Source organism: Diceros bicornis, chromosome 22, assembly GCF_020826845.1.
Source record: "Diceros bicornis minor isolate mBicDic1 chromosome 22, mDicBic1.mat.cur, whole genome shotgun sequence".
In the NCBI taxonomy this organism is placed as follows: domain Eukaryota; kingdom Metazoa; phylum Chordata; class Mammalia; order Perissodactyla; family Rhinocerotidae; genus Diceros; species Diceros bicornis.
The window spans coordinates 29685076-29698949 of NC_080761.1; the positions used below are offsets into that span (position 1 = coordinate 29685076).

The 13874-nt window shown below is 35.2% G+C and overlaps 1 protein-coding gene across 2 annotated transcripts in view; it reads left to right on the top strand.

The window, feature by feature from the left end:
* RIC1 (RIC1 homolog, RAB6A GEF complex partner 1) overlaps positions 1-13874 on the top strand; it is a 155070-nt gene that overhangs the window by 128437 nt on the left and 12759 nt on the right. For both annotated transcript variants that reach the window (XM_058565761.1, XM_058565762.1), the window contains exons 12-18: positions 137-340; positions 5462-5500; positions 5823-5933; positions 6941-7030; positions 7670-7830; positions 8822-8960; positions 13558-13674. In XM_058565761.1, coding sequence (XP_058421744.1) covers positions 137-340; positions 5462-5500; positions 5823-5933; positions 6941-7030; positions 7670-7830; positions 8822-8960; positions 13558-13674 — 861 coding nt within the window. The remainder of the gene's footprint in view (positions 1-136; positions 341-5461; positions 5501-5822; positions 5934-6940; positions 7031-7669; positions 7831-8821; positions 8961-13557; positions 13675-13874) is intronic.

Sequence of the window (13874 nt, forward strand, 5' to 3'; positions counted from 1 at the left end):
ATCAGCTTCTAGATATATGGTACATTTCCTATAATAAAACTAAGTTGATATATTACTTACTTCCCCCCACCTAATATTGAGTTGTTTTTATTGTCTTTCCTCCTTTGCCCCTCTGCTTCCTTTTTCCCTTGTCTAGAGTAATCAAGAGCAAGTGTTGCTTCAGGGGGAGGATCGATTGTACTTGAACTGTGGAGAAGCCTCACAAACCCAGAATCCCAGGAGTTCTTCAGCACACTCTGAGCATAAGCCCAGTCGAGAAAAGAGCCCATTTGCAGATGGCAGTTTAGAGTCTCAGGGTTTAAGCACTTTACTTGGACATCGGCATTGGCATGTGGTACAGGTAAGTCATCAGTTACTGTTGACTATTGCTTAGCCCTTGGTAAGATAGCACATGGAGCAGATTTTAAAATATTTCATCAGTTGCTTTAGAAAACTGAGAAGCTTTTTAACCTTTTGACTGTCACGTCTCTCTTCTGCTTTTCTGTGTTCTTGTCCTCTTGTCTTCTCCTTCTTTTCTTTCCACTTGATGTAGTGTGTATGACCACCTGCTTAAAGTCCATTAGTAGTGAACAGTTTCAAAAACTGGAAGTTTATGTTTTGCACTCTTATTGAGCAAAACTGTATTTTACTTCCAGTATTTTTTTGGTACAAATTTAGCTCCTTGGATTTGTATAGGCAAAAGTGTAGTTATTTCATGGAAAGTGACAGTATCGATTAGTAGCCCGTGCAGCTGACCGTGTGGTCCTAATGGGGACACACTGAGGTTAATTGCCTGACTTTGGACCCAAATTGCAGACTTGTAATCAGTCTAGAACCTTATGGTTAATAATTTTATTATTACTTTATCTTGTTCCATAGTATTTACTCATTCTGACATAACTTTTAAATTAGCAGTTTCTTTTAGTAATTCTGATAAATTGGCATTTAACCTGGAAGTTAATTCTGAATTTTGATACCAAATAAAATTAATTTGGGTAAATCAGTAAATTGGAGTTTCTTGAAAGAAACTTTCATACACTATTTCAAAGTCCTGAGTGTTTTCTTTCCCCTTTTGATACCAAAGTTTCTTAGGTACCTCAGAGCCTACTCTTGGATTAGTTTCTTTTAGTCAGTTTCTATTTCCCTTATTCTTTACCTTACTTCTACATTCTATACTTTTACCTTACTAGCTTACTTCAGCTCCCATGTTCTTTTCAGTTGACTTTGAGTGAAGATAGTGAAAGACAGAAGAATGGTCATTATGTGAAAAATTAAAGGAGGAATATCTCCTACATTGACATGTGGTATACCCTAAAAGAAAATATATTTAACTTACATTAATAAATTCATAAAATCAAACAATGTGCATACCATTTTATAATTAGTAACAATTATTAAATAAAACTGCATCAGCTACTTCCTTGACTAAAATTTTCCACTGCTCCCTTCTCTCCTATAGCCATTTCTCTGCTATTTTCATTTCCCCATACTTTGAACTATTCATTCTACACTGACCTAGCATCAATGCCAGTTCTGCCTAGCCAGGTCTGTGTTGCCAGAGAGCCAAGTAGAGCAGAGGATCAAAGAAGGTAGGTCTGGAACTCAAAAATCCATCAGGCAATAACAAAAATTGAATTTCCTTCCAGCTCAAAAATTCAGTGATTCTGTGATTCTTAGCCATCTGTGAAGTATCCCATATTAGAAGCATATAACACTGATATTACAACTTTAGACAAAGTAGGTACTAGTAAGATTCTTCTGTCATTCTGTTCTTCAGATATCTAAAATATTCAGAAAGATGAACTTGTTTAGCTGTACCTAATTTCTTCAGTTTCTTTAAAACTAATAAAAATAATGCCAGAATTGTACTCCCCAAACAATTAAGTTTTAATAGACTCATAGAATTTTTAGAGCTGGAAGGACCTTAGAGATCATGTAGTCCAACTGGATTTTATACGTGAGGAAACTGAGGCTCAGGGAAGTTAGGTGACTTGCCCAAGGTCACACAGCCAATTAGTGGCAGACTTGTCCTTACTGAGATATAAATTAAAGTAACAATCTAACCTGTTTTAAAACCTAGATACTAAATGTTGAATCATCTAAAATACTGCTGACCTTGAGCTAAAACCTAGAATGTGCCTATTTGGCAGTGTGTTTACTTGGAGTTTCCCTATACTTTGTTTGCTGGCACTGCAGCCACATGAGTCAAGGCCGTGTTGTGGTGGTGTTTTGGTAGCGTGGTTTACAGTGTCCATATAATGCTAATACTTTACCTTCTAGGCTTTTTAGCCATTAGTAATGATTCCCCGAAGCACAAGGGTGCCTGTTTAATTCAATTCCCTCTTCAGCATATGCTCTTGTCTAGGATAAGTGCCCACATCCTCCATCCAAGTGGCTTTCTTTGTGTGATTTATTCTTTGTATGCTTCTTGTACAGCTTAGAGTTCATCAAATGAGCTCCAACTAATTCTGCTGCTCTGTCTGTTCCTCATCTAGACTACTGGATCTTTTGTTTGTTTAAGCCTTCTACCTTACACTCGTTGGTTTTCCGATGAGAAGATTCTCTGTTAATTATGTTTTTTCCTTTAACTAAAACAACACAAATACATACTTGTCAGAAGCAGGGTTAGTAGCTGCTGGTAGAGATGGTGCTTTTTGAGGAAGATTTGCCCTGTGCTAACATCTGTTGCCAATCTTCCTCTTTTTTTGCTTGAGGAAGATTAGCCCTGAGTTAACATCTGTGTCAGTCTTCCCCTGTTTTGTATGTGAGTCACCCCCGCAGCATGGCTGGTGAGTGGTATAGATCCATGCCCAGGATCCGCACCTGTGAACCCGGGCTGCTGAAGCAGAGCACGCTGAACTTAACCACTAGGTCACAGGGCTAGCCCTTTTGTTTGTTTTTTTTCAATTTAGTGTTTCTAGCTATAAGTTTTTTAAGTTTTGAAAGTAGTTTGTTGACAGAGCACAAATAATGTGAAATTTAAAAAAAACAGCAACAACAGCCTTATGGTTTTAGGTCGTGTTCCTTCTTGGACTGCCATTTATTTTAATACTCAGTATTTTGTGTGATATAAACATTTGTTTTTGAAAGGTCCATGAATCATTATCATCCAGTGTTCTGAAATGTTGGTTTTATGGTTAACTATTTGGAAAGAATAAGCTTCACAAAATGTGGGAGATAAGCATCTATAATGTATCAGGCATTACGTTAGGGATGTCAACAGAGAGGATTTTAAAGACTATTTCATTTATAAACAATTTGTTCTCATTTCTGCAGTTATCAAGTGTACCAGACATGGTATTTGGCACAGATCAGATCTGCTTAGGAGAATGGCTTTCATAGTCTCACCAGTTAAAGACAAAAGTAGTACAGGCAGGAGACAGGATTTTAGCAGAATGACTTTAAGGGGGAAGAAAGAAAGATTTAGTTTCTTTGAGAGTTTGAAAAATCCTAAGATGTTAAGAGTAGAGATTCTGTACCCTGGCCTTCATTTCCCAGTGATGTGGCATGACTTTTGTGCCCTGAGTATGCATACCAGACCTGAGTTTCTTCATTATTCATTAGCTGCCTCTTTCCTTACTTCTGCCACTTCCTGTTCTCAGTATTAGGGGTAGAGCTCAAAGTTCAGGTGACGCATAGATCAATAAAGGTAACGTACTGGAGAAAAAGTTTTGTTCTTATTTCATAGCATCTGCATGAGAAATAAAACTTCATTTTAAACTTAAATTTTGAGTTTTGACAATAAACCATTTGCCATTTGTGGCACCTCACGCACTTTTGGAGGTTCAAAGAATAAATTGTTTTCTGCTACAGATATTCATCAGTGTGATCATGTCATAAGGTTTAACCTTGGTTCCCATGATTAGAAACTCTTCATGTTGGAATCCACTTTGTCAGTGAGATCCCACCTCACACTTTACCCACCCCCACATTTCATAAGTACCTATGAAACACCAAGGTTTGGGGAAAGTGGGTTTTAGTGTCATGGGTGGGCTAGCCCAACAGTACTGCGGGTACATCCTTTCATTACAGCCTCCTAACAAGACTACTTCCAACTTTTATTTTGCCATCTGATCATTACCTCAGATTAGCATTATTCTGAACTAATTTTACCCATTATAGTGAATTTTATTAATTGGAACGAATGGTACAGCATATCTGTTAAGAGTTAAGCATTCTTCAAGAATATATCATGACACTCATATCTTTAATTCTGTAAGGTAGGCTTCCATAAACCAGTGCTAGGGTTAAGAACTTCCTGATGTACTAAAAGCTTAATTTACTTAGATTTCAGGTTGAATTACTAGATAATAAGTGAAGTCTAACAAAAATAGTTTTATGAATAAATTTTATCAAAGTTAATACAGATGTTTTCAGCATATTATTTTTATTTGATTTTTGTTTTGTCTTCACATTACACAAAGAATCTTATTGGATTTGATTGTATTTACTTGGCATTTTAATTTGACTTTCTTTTTTAAATATGTAATAGTTTTTCTTTGAGTAAAACAAAAATAAATTAGAATAAATTGGAGGTTCTCTTATTCTAGGAACAGAAGATTCTTCCCTTGTGCTGTCGTTGATTTTCACCCTGCACTCACCATGTGCTCATGAAAACTACTTAATCAGTAGGCTAGTAGAGAGATCACAGTCTCAATAAAGCTAGAATTTACTTAATCTACATTAATATCTCACAGAGGATTCTTTAAATTTAAAATTCTTATTAGAGTGATACAAGGACACCAGGTACAAAGATGTAAGACGGACCACATAGGAAGGTATATTTATTTATGACTTAGGTTGCAGATAAAGAGTTAATATCTGTAATATATTAAAAGTTCTTTTGGCTGAATAAATTGAATACCTCAAAAAAAAATAGTGGCTTATGCACAGTTTTACGTGTATATGGATGTTTGTTTAGAGATAGAATAAAAACTAACCAGTGGTTATCCCTGAGCAGTGATGTAACAGAAGAATTTCATTTTGTACTTTGTACATTTTTATATTGTTTAAATTTTATAAGCATATATTGATATTTTAATCAGAAAAAAATAAAAATATTTCCATTAAAAGACAAAAACAAAATTCTTGCTGAGGCTCTAATTTTATCAGATAAGGTTGTTTTGTGATGGTTCAGGTCAGCAAACCCAAACTGTGTTCATCTACACAATTCTTGGCTGACTTCGTGTGTGCTTCTCTAAAAATCTTTTGTCAGTCTGTATTTTTTGAGTGTTCAGTATTTAAAATAAACAAAAACAGTGTAGAGAAAAAAGGAAATCCTGATGTCTAGAAGCTTATGATGAAATGGTTAAGACAGATGTGCAATACTGGCTGGTATACAAATGGTAAATTCCAAGTACTCTGCTAGTAATACTCATTATTTGGGAGCACTTTAAACATTGTACAGGAAAATGAATATCATATTGTAATGTTAATGCTTAATTTCAGAAGTCTTACCAAACTGATATGTTATTTTCTATAGATTTCCAGCATCTATCTAGAGAGCAATTGGCCTATACGGGTGAGTTGTTTTGCTGGTGTTAACTTTCATTGGATAGCATTTGCTGCATGTGGCATTCTGGGAATTGAGCCTTTCAGTGGGTACACTGATAAAAGTAAAATTTTAATACTTGATCCCTTGTACATTGTTAGCATATTAACATCTATAATTTGGTCAAATGTAACGTATATAAATATTCAGATTTTTAAATTTAGCATTTTATATTTAGTTCATTTAGCAAACATTTATTAATAGTCTATTTGCATGACACAATACTAAGCTCTTTATACTTAATAAAGTATATAAGTTTGCAAGGAAGAGTTTTTAATTTTTTTTAAATCAGTTTTCAGCTATTGACAAACTTGGACAGAATATTGCTGTGGTTGGCAAGTTTGGTTTTGCACATTACTCTTTACTCACCAAAAAATGGAAGCTTTTTGGAAACATTACCCAGGTTAGTCTTTTTGAAATTAAAAACCTATTTCTCAAAATATAAGAGAACTACAATATGAAATAACTATAAAGTAAACCATTGTTTACTTATTAAAAAATAAAATCAAATATTAAAAAATGATGTTGGATTATTTCTAAGAGTTAATTCTGATAAGGTTCTTGATATTTGATAAAGGATTTTGTACTGAGATAGTTGGTTTGTTTTTAATTTTCGTTAAGATCAGGCACTATAATTCTTTTTTTTTTAATAGCGGTCACATTGGTTTATAACATTGTATAAATTTCAGGTGTACATCATTATACTTCTATTTCTGCATAGATCGCATCATGTTCACCACCCAATACTAATTACATTCCATCACCACACACATGAGGCACTATAATTCTTTAACTTAAGAATTGACTCTTACATTCCAGGCTGAGTTCATCAGAATAAGATCAGAGTAAATTTCCACAAAATTTGAGGTCATTCCTTGCTTTTCTGTGTGTGATATAAATACTTGGGTAGCATACAAACATGTGCAGTTGGATGTTGTAAGAATCAAATAGGAAAAGAGAAGGAAATTAACATTTAATAAGTGCCTACTATATACCAGGCACTTTAAGGTGCTTTCACAAATGTTATCTTATTGATTTGTATAACAACCCAGTGAGGGCACTATTGTTACTAACCATTTTATAAAAGAGAAACTAGGATTCAGAGTCAAGCAGCTGATAAATGATAAAACATTAAACCAGGGTCTGTTGAATGTGGGAATAATGATGTTATATGGTACCCAGTTATTTTGAATGATATATTTTCTGTCTTACAGAAATTTTTATTTTTTCAGAATAGGATGTCAATCTTAAAGGCCCTACAGTAATACTTAATTAGAGGGATAGAGAGTGGAGCAGAAATAATTTGATAATTTCATTGTCTGCTTAGGAATATTTTATAAATGTATTACTTATTGTAATTTCTGGCAGCATAAATAAAGGTAAATATGGTTGTTTTTATTTTCTTTTAAGGAGCAAAATATGATTGTGACAGGTGGCTTAGCGTGGTGGAATGATTTTATTGTCCTTGCATGTTATAATATAAGTGACCATCAAGAAGAGGTAAGTTTTTGTTCTTTCAGAAATAACAGATTTTTATATTTTAAAGATATTAAGCACTACTATTTGGTTTTATATAAAAATAATCAATTGGAAAATGAACAAAACATTTTTTAATCAAGAATTTGGCGTTTTTAAGTGGAATTTTCATTTCCGGTTACTACTTTTAAAAAAAATTTTAAAGGATAATTGGGACTCCTGAGATAACTTTCTCTAAGGGTATTAGCTGTTAGACATTCTCTATAAAGTTTGTAAATAATAAAAAATAGTTAAAAGCAGAAAAGTATAAGGATGGCTGTCCTTAGAGATATATTAATTTATTGATTTGTGCTTTTTTTTTTTTTTTTTTTTTTTTTTTGAGAAACTGCTGGTCTCCTCATATCAAGTCTAAATATAGAGGCCTAAAGGAGTATTTTGTAATACTACATTCACAGTTTTGATCACTTCATCTTTTGGTTATTTGTAGAATGAGCATACCTTGTCAAAATATAAATATTATCCATTTATTATTAATGCTCAGATTAGTCTTTTAACTCTTCTTACTTGAAAAAAGTGGATTAAAAAAACAGCATGTCTGAAGTGTGTAGTCATTCATGGTAGGCATCTTGTTTTTACAGTTTTCTTTATTTTTGTATCCTTCAGCTCAGAGTTTACTTGCGAACATCAAATCTGGACAATGCCTTTGCTCACGTCACCAAAGCACAAGCAGAAACATTACTGCTTAGTGTCTTTCGGGACATGGTAATAGTATTTAGAGCAGACTGTTCAATATGCCTTTACAGTATTGAAAGAAAATCTGATGGGTAAGTGTATAGCATATGACAGGTCACTTTTTGCTCCTATTTATCATGTTTCCTCTGTAGTTTTCATTTTCTCAAAACAGTTATTCTAACTATGTTTAGTGTCCTTTGTTTTAGGAGTTAAAAAAGCAAGGAATTTTAATTAGTGATATTCATATAGTAGTTATTTCTTAGTTAATAGCTACCAGTTATTTTTTAGATAGATAGATTAGATAGAAGAGCCTGCACTAACCTCTTCAGCTAATCTTAATGGATTCAATTGAAAAAAATCTAGTTTGGAATAAAGTAAACTCTTAGATTTTTTTTCAAAACCTTGAAAACAAGTGTTTACTAACTGTCCTACTGTTGCAGAAACTTGGGGAAATTTGAGTTCCACAGCTTTAAGGCCTTACGAAGCATGTCCTTAACAGACTCACTCACATTTCCACTGAGCTAGACGGCTGTAGTCTGGGGCAGAAAAAAATGGCAGTCCTGTTGCTGCTGTGTGTTGCCTATATTCTTCTTGGCATCTGGTCAGCTTGCAGCATTTAGACATACCTCTTGAGTTTTCTTTTGCTCTCAGATGATTTTTGTGTGTTTCTTTTTTTAAACAGCCATAAAGTGTGTATTTGCTGAAGTAGCTTAGTGATTGAGGAGTAATGTAAAGATACACATTAAGAAACCTTACTAGCCCCAGACAGAACCCATATCCTTTAACCAGCTATTTCTCAACCAACTAAGCTATTCCTATAGCTTCTTCTCAGTTTTTTTCTTCCCTTCTACCTCTTATTCCCCTTTTTTCTACCTCGTCTCCATGTATGTTCTTTGGATGCCTCAACCTTGTCAGTCTGCTGCTTGAAGGACACCTGGGGAGGAGGGAACGATGGGTAGAAGGCATTTGGGTCCTCCATAAGCATGAAATCTAATGCTGTTAATAACAGAAAAGGAAAAAAACCTTGTTAGCATTGTTGTTGAGGTGTGTGGATTTCTTTCTTTTTTTTTTTCTTTTTTGCAGTCCAAATACTACTGCTAGTATTCAGGTTCTTCAGGAAGTCTCCATGTCACGCTACATTCCTCACCCTTTCCTGGTAGTATCTGTCACTCTGACATCAGTGAGCACAGAGAATGGAATCACGCTGAAAATGCCACAGCAGGTACCATTTCATTTCACCTTGGTTTTTAGTGTTTTAAGTTGATATTAGGAACTATTTGTTCACCAAATAAATACTAAATGTCTAGAATGTGCCTTGTGTGAAGATGCTGGGTTACAGTGGCAAACAAAACAAACATAGTACAATAAAGAAATAATTACAATTGTGATGTGTGTACCAAAAAGTAGTACAGGTTACTCTAAGAGTGTATAACAAAAACCTGGAGTAGTCTAAACAATCAGAGATTTCTGTACCATTTAAATTGGAACCTGAAGAACGAGTGCTGGTTATCCAAGTAAAGAGAGAAAATTTCCGGCAGAGGAAACAGTAATGCAAAGGCCCATAGATAAGAGAAAACATGACACATTCAGGGAATTGGAAGAACTTCAGAGTGATTGGAACATAAAGCGTGAGAGAAGATGTGAGTCTAAAGTCTAAAGTGTTGTAAGCTGGGTATTATTAGATCTAAGCTTTGTAACGTTTACTCTAATTGTAAGAAGGAAAATGAACCAGAGTGGGACAGAACTGGACCAAAGGAGAATAGCTAGGAGGCCCCATAGTAATGATCTAGGTGAATGGTGTTAGTGGCCCAAACTTGGGCAGTGAAAAAGAAAACAGAAAGAAGTGGAATGAATATAAAGTACTGAGAACCCCATGATTGGTTAATTAGGAGCAAAGTGAAAGGATAAGCCCATAGTTTCTAGTTAAAGTAACCAGGACCCAGGTTGCATAATTTCCTATTCCAAGGCTCCTTCCATTATACTAGTGGTTTCCTAACTTCATGACAATATGGAACCCATTTTCAGAGGAAAATTAAATGTAGATCTATTTGTCATCCCTGTCTTCCCAGTCTGTCTTTTACTTCTTCCTAAGGCACTTCCACTGATCTCCTTTAAAATACAGGTCCTATTTCCTCTGCAAACTATATTTCATAGTAACCAGATAGTCCTAGTTGATAAGGGAAAGTTCTGTTTTACAGAAGAATTCTAGCTAAAAGATGTGAAAGGAATGTAACAATTAAAGAATCATCATTTTGTAGCCCCTGAGGAAACAACTGATTCAGGCAGTGATCATTATTGGATGAAACCATCAGATGAAAGGTTGATGAGGAACTTCACAATGAAGGGATCAGGTTGTCATACCCAAGCCTTATTAATCAATCTTAGCATCACTAAAAGTGAGAACCAGATGTAGCATGCTTCCCGGGTGATGCAACATGACATTCACATGAAGAATTACTACCAAAACACTAAACCTGAACTGAATCAAGCTTCTAGAGTCATCTTCCATTCACAGGAAATATAGGGATAGAGGTTTAGTTTAACACTACAAGGAAGCAGAATGCAGAACATTCTATAGGATAGCTATAATAAGTCAATAACTTGAGGGAAAAAAGAGGAGACTCTTCTAAATAAGACTTTAGAGCCATAACAACCAAATACAATGTGTAAGTTCTTTTGTATCCTGATTCTGACTGACTATAAAAAGACTCCATTAAATCAATTAGAGATATTTAAATATGGACTGAGAAATGATACTAACGAATAATTATAAATTTTATTAGATGTGATACTGGCACTGTGATTATGTAAACAAATATCCATATATTTTAGAGATGCATATTAAGTATAGGGATAAAATGGCATGATATCTTCCTTTAAAACACTTTGACAAAAGAAAAAAGGGATAGATGGAACAAATATGGCAAAATCTTGATAATTGTGGATCTGGATAATGGGAATATGGGAGGTCATTATACTATTCTCTATACTTTGATCATGTTTGAAGTTTTAATATTAGGGAAAAAAAAGGGACTCCTTTTATATCCCAGATATAATAGGCAATCAGTGATACTGGGTGCCCCATTTTAAGAGGGCCTTTCACAAAGAGGAGATATCTAATTTGGTAAAGAGCAGATTAAGAAGTGACTTGAAATATAATGGGAAATAGACTGATTACATCCTGCACAGAGGGAAGACAAAGATTGCTACAGCAAAGCAAACTAATTTTAGCAAACTAACAATGAGAACTGTTCAACAGTAAGATGGCCTCCCTCATGAAAGAGTAAGCTCCTTGTCTTCTGAAACTCCCAATGAGAATCATCTGCCAGGGATTTTTTAGGGTAAGAGATGGTGTGTTGGGTTCCTTCAAATTTAAGATTTCGAGGATACAGGTAGTCCCGGCTTTTATGTTACAGTAAGTTGCTGAAAAGCTCATTCAAGTTGCCTGAGAGTGCTGTTGCAGTCACCTGTTCTTACCTGTTGCAATATTATCAGTAGAAAACGTTGAATGCATGGATACAGCTGAAGAAAAGAGAAGTGTTTTGCTTTTTTTCCCCCTAATGAGGTAGTGTGAAATTTACCATCTTAAAACTTAAAAGTGGTCATTATGAACATTGATCATATTGTGATGAATTGCAGTAAGTGCTCTACAAATCTTTTAAAGTGTTTAAAGAGTTTGTTCCTGTGCCAGTCCCAAAACAGTCATACTGTTTTTTGATTTTTGTGTTTGCCTGTTCATTTTTCCTTTTCCTCTGCCATCTAGTTCTTAAAGTTCCCACACACCTTTTAAATTCCATTTTTCCTTCTCTTACCTCCAAGTTATTTGCTGTTTCTCGTGTGATATGGACAGATATTCAGATTCTTAGTTTTCATGTCATTATGTGCTAAATGGGGAACTGAAGACTTCTTTCCAAGTAAAGTTCTTGGGCTTTTGACAGTTGCTTGGAGATTTTATGGTTTTTATTTTTTTATTTTTTGGTGAGGAAGATCAGCCCTGAGCCCACATCTGTTGCCAGTCCTCCTCTTTTTGCTGAGTAAGATTGGCCCTGGGCTAACATCCGTGCCCATCTTCTTCTACTTTATATGTGGTATGCCTGCCACAGCATGGCTTGGTAAGCAGTGCGTAGCTTGGTGCTTGATCCCACGCCTGGGATCCGAACCTGCAAAACCCGGGCTGCCGAAGCAGAGCGTGCGAACTTAACCACTGGGCCGGCCCCCAGTTTTTATTTTTTAAATTTCTGCTTCTTTGTAAATTAACAACAGTTCATACCGTGCTTATTACCTAGCTGGACATGGTCTAAAGCAAAAATGAGTGACAAAGTCCTTGAATCTTCTGGACCCTTTCGCTATTTCTTTATACACAATCCCTTTTAAGTGTCTGAAGGCATTACAAAAGAGCATTTTCTACATCTGATTATTTTTTGCAGGTAGAATACATAGGGTGGCTGCCATTTTCTTGACTGAACCCTAAATTATATCAGCAGCTTAAAATCAGCCAGCCAGCAAGTGTCAAAGCTGGGACATGATCTCACATCTTCTGAATAATCATCCTTTCCTTCCTAAAATTCTTTCCTTTGGTTTATGTGACAGTGTGCGCTCCTAGTTCTCTTCTTGCCTTCAAAAGCTAGACAATGGACCTCTGCTCTTTCACCCCCATACTCTGCCTCAGAAAACTCGTTTCCTTCAGTTTACCAACCTTACCTTTATGGTTATGATTCTAGCATATTCATCTCTGGTTCAGTCATCTCTTATAACATTTTTACTTGCAAGTCTTAAAATTCTTTCAAATTTAATGGCCAATAAAATGAAACTCTTGGTTTTCCCTTCTCTAAACTAATTTCTCCTCCTGATTTCTATTGGTGATAACTTCAACTTCTCTAGCAATTAGATTTGATACCTTGAAATCATTTTTGATTCAGTTCTCTTCTTCTACTCTTCATGTCTAGAACATCAGTAAGCTTTTGTTTTGTTTTTTTAATCAAAATTCTCTTCGTTTTACAAGTGAAAATGACTTAATATCTGAAATTCATTTTAAAATAGTGCTTCTCAAACTTTAAGCTAGGTGATAAGGTTCAATGGGAAATCATTATACTAGGCTCTCTCCTTTGGGGTTTGATTGAAATTTTCCATAATAAAAAGGCAGACTATTTCCTTCATTCCTGAAGTCAACACCCATAATGTCTGCCTCTCTCCAGTAACCCATCCTGAATAACTCAGAATTTTTAATAACTCACTTATTCAAGAACTGTAAGTACGATTTTGGCTTATTTCCTGGTGTTTTTTTTACCTGGCTTTCCAAGCCCTCCCTGAAAGTGTATTACCATCCAGCATTTTTCCCATAATATCCCTAATCTAGCCAGATTGTTCTCACTTTCTCAGTAGAATTGTTCTGTCCTATTTCCATGTCATTTACATTGCATTCTTCAACTAGAGTACCATCCCTTTTCCTTCTACTCAGTGTATCTTCCTCAGCCTTCAAGTCCCACCTTATCCTTTAAGCCTTCTCCAGCTATGCCAGTTAGGTCACTGAAGTGAGCTCTCATTTTTATGAACTTCTTAAGTTCTCTTAGTTTTTCCGGGATAAATCAGCTCGGCCCTCAGCTTTATGTTCACTTGTATTGTTCATTAGTTGCATTGTGTTATGCTTGTTCTGCCCTAGCCAGAAAGTTCCTCATACTCCCACAGAGCTGAACAGAATGGCTGTATATAGTACACACACAATAACTATTGTTGGTTGTTTAACCTGTAAACATTATGGATTGGAGGGAAAATGCTGAAAACATACCTATAAATGAGTGTGAGTCCGATTTTTCTTTCAGGCTCGTGATGCAGAGAGCATTATGCTAAATCTTGCAGGACAGCTTATCATGATGCAAAGGGACAGATCAGGCCCTCAGATCCGGGAGAAGGACAATAACCCTAACCAAAGAAAACTTGTGAGTAAAATGCAAGTCATTTAGAACATTAAGAATGTATGGGATTAGGATGAAGGAATAAAAGTATTTAAGAGGAGAGTATTGTCTTGTGATTTGGAAACTGAGAAAGTACTGAAAATTAGTCTTAAGTTTCTGGGTATAAGACTGTTTATGAAGGATAAGGATAAGGTCCCAAAATGATAATAAAATGTTCCGTACTC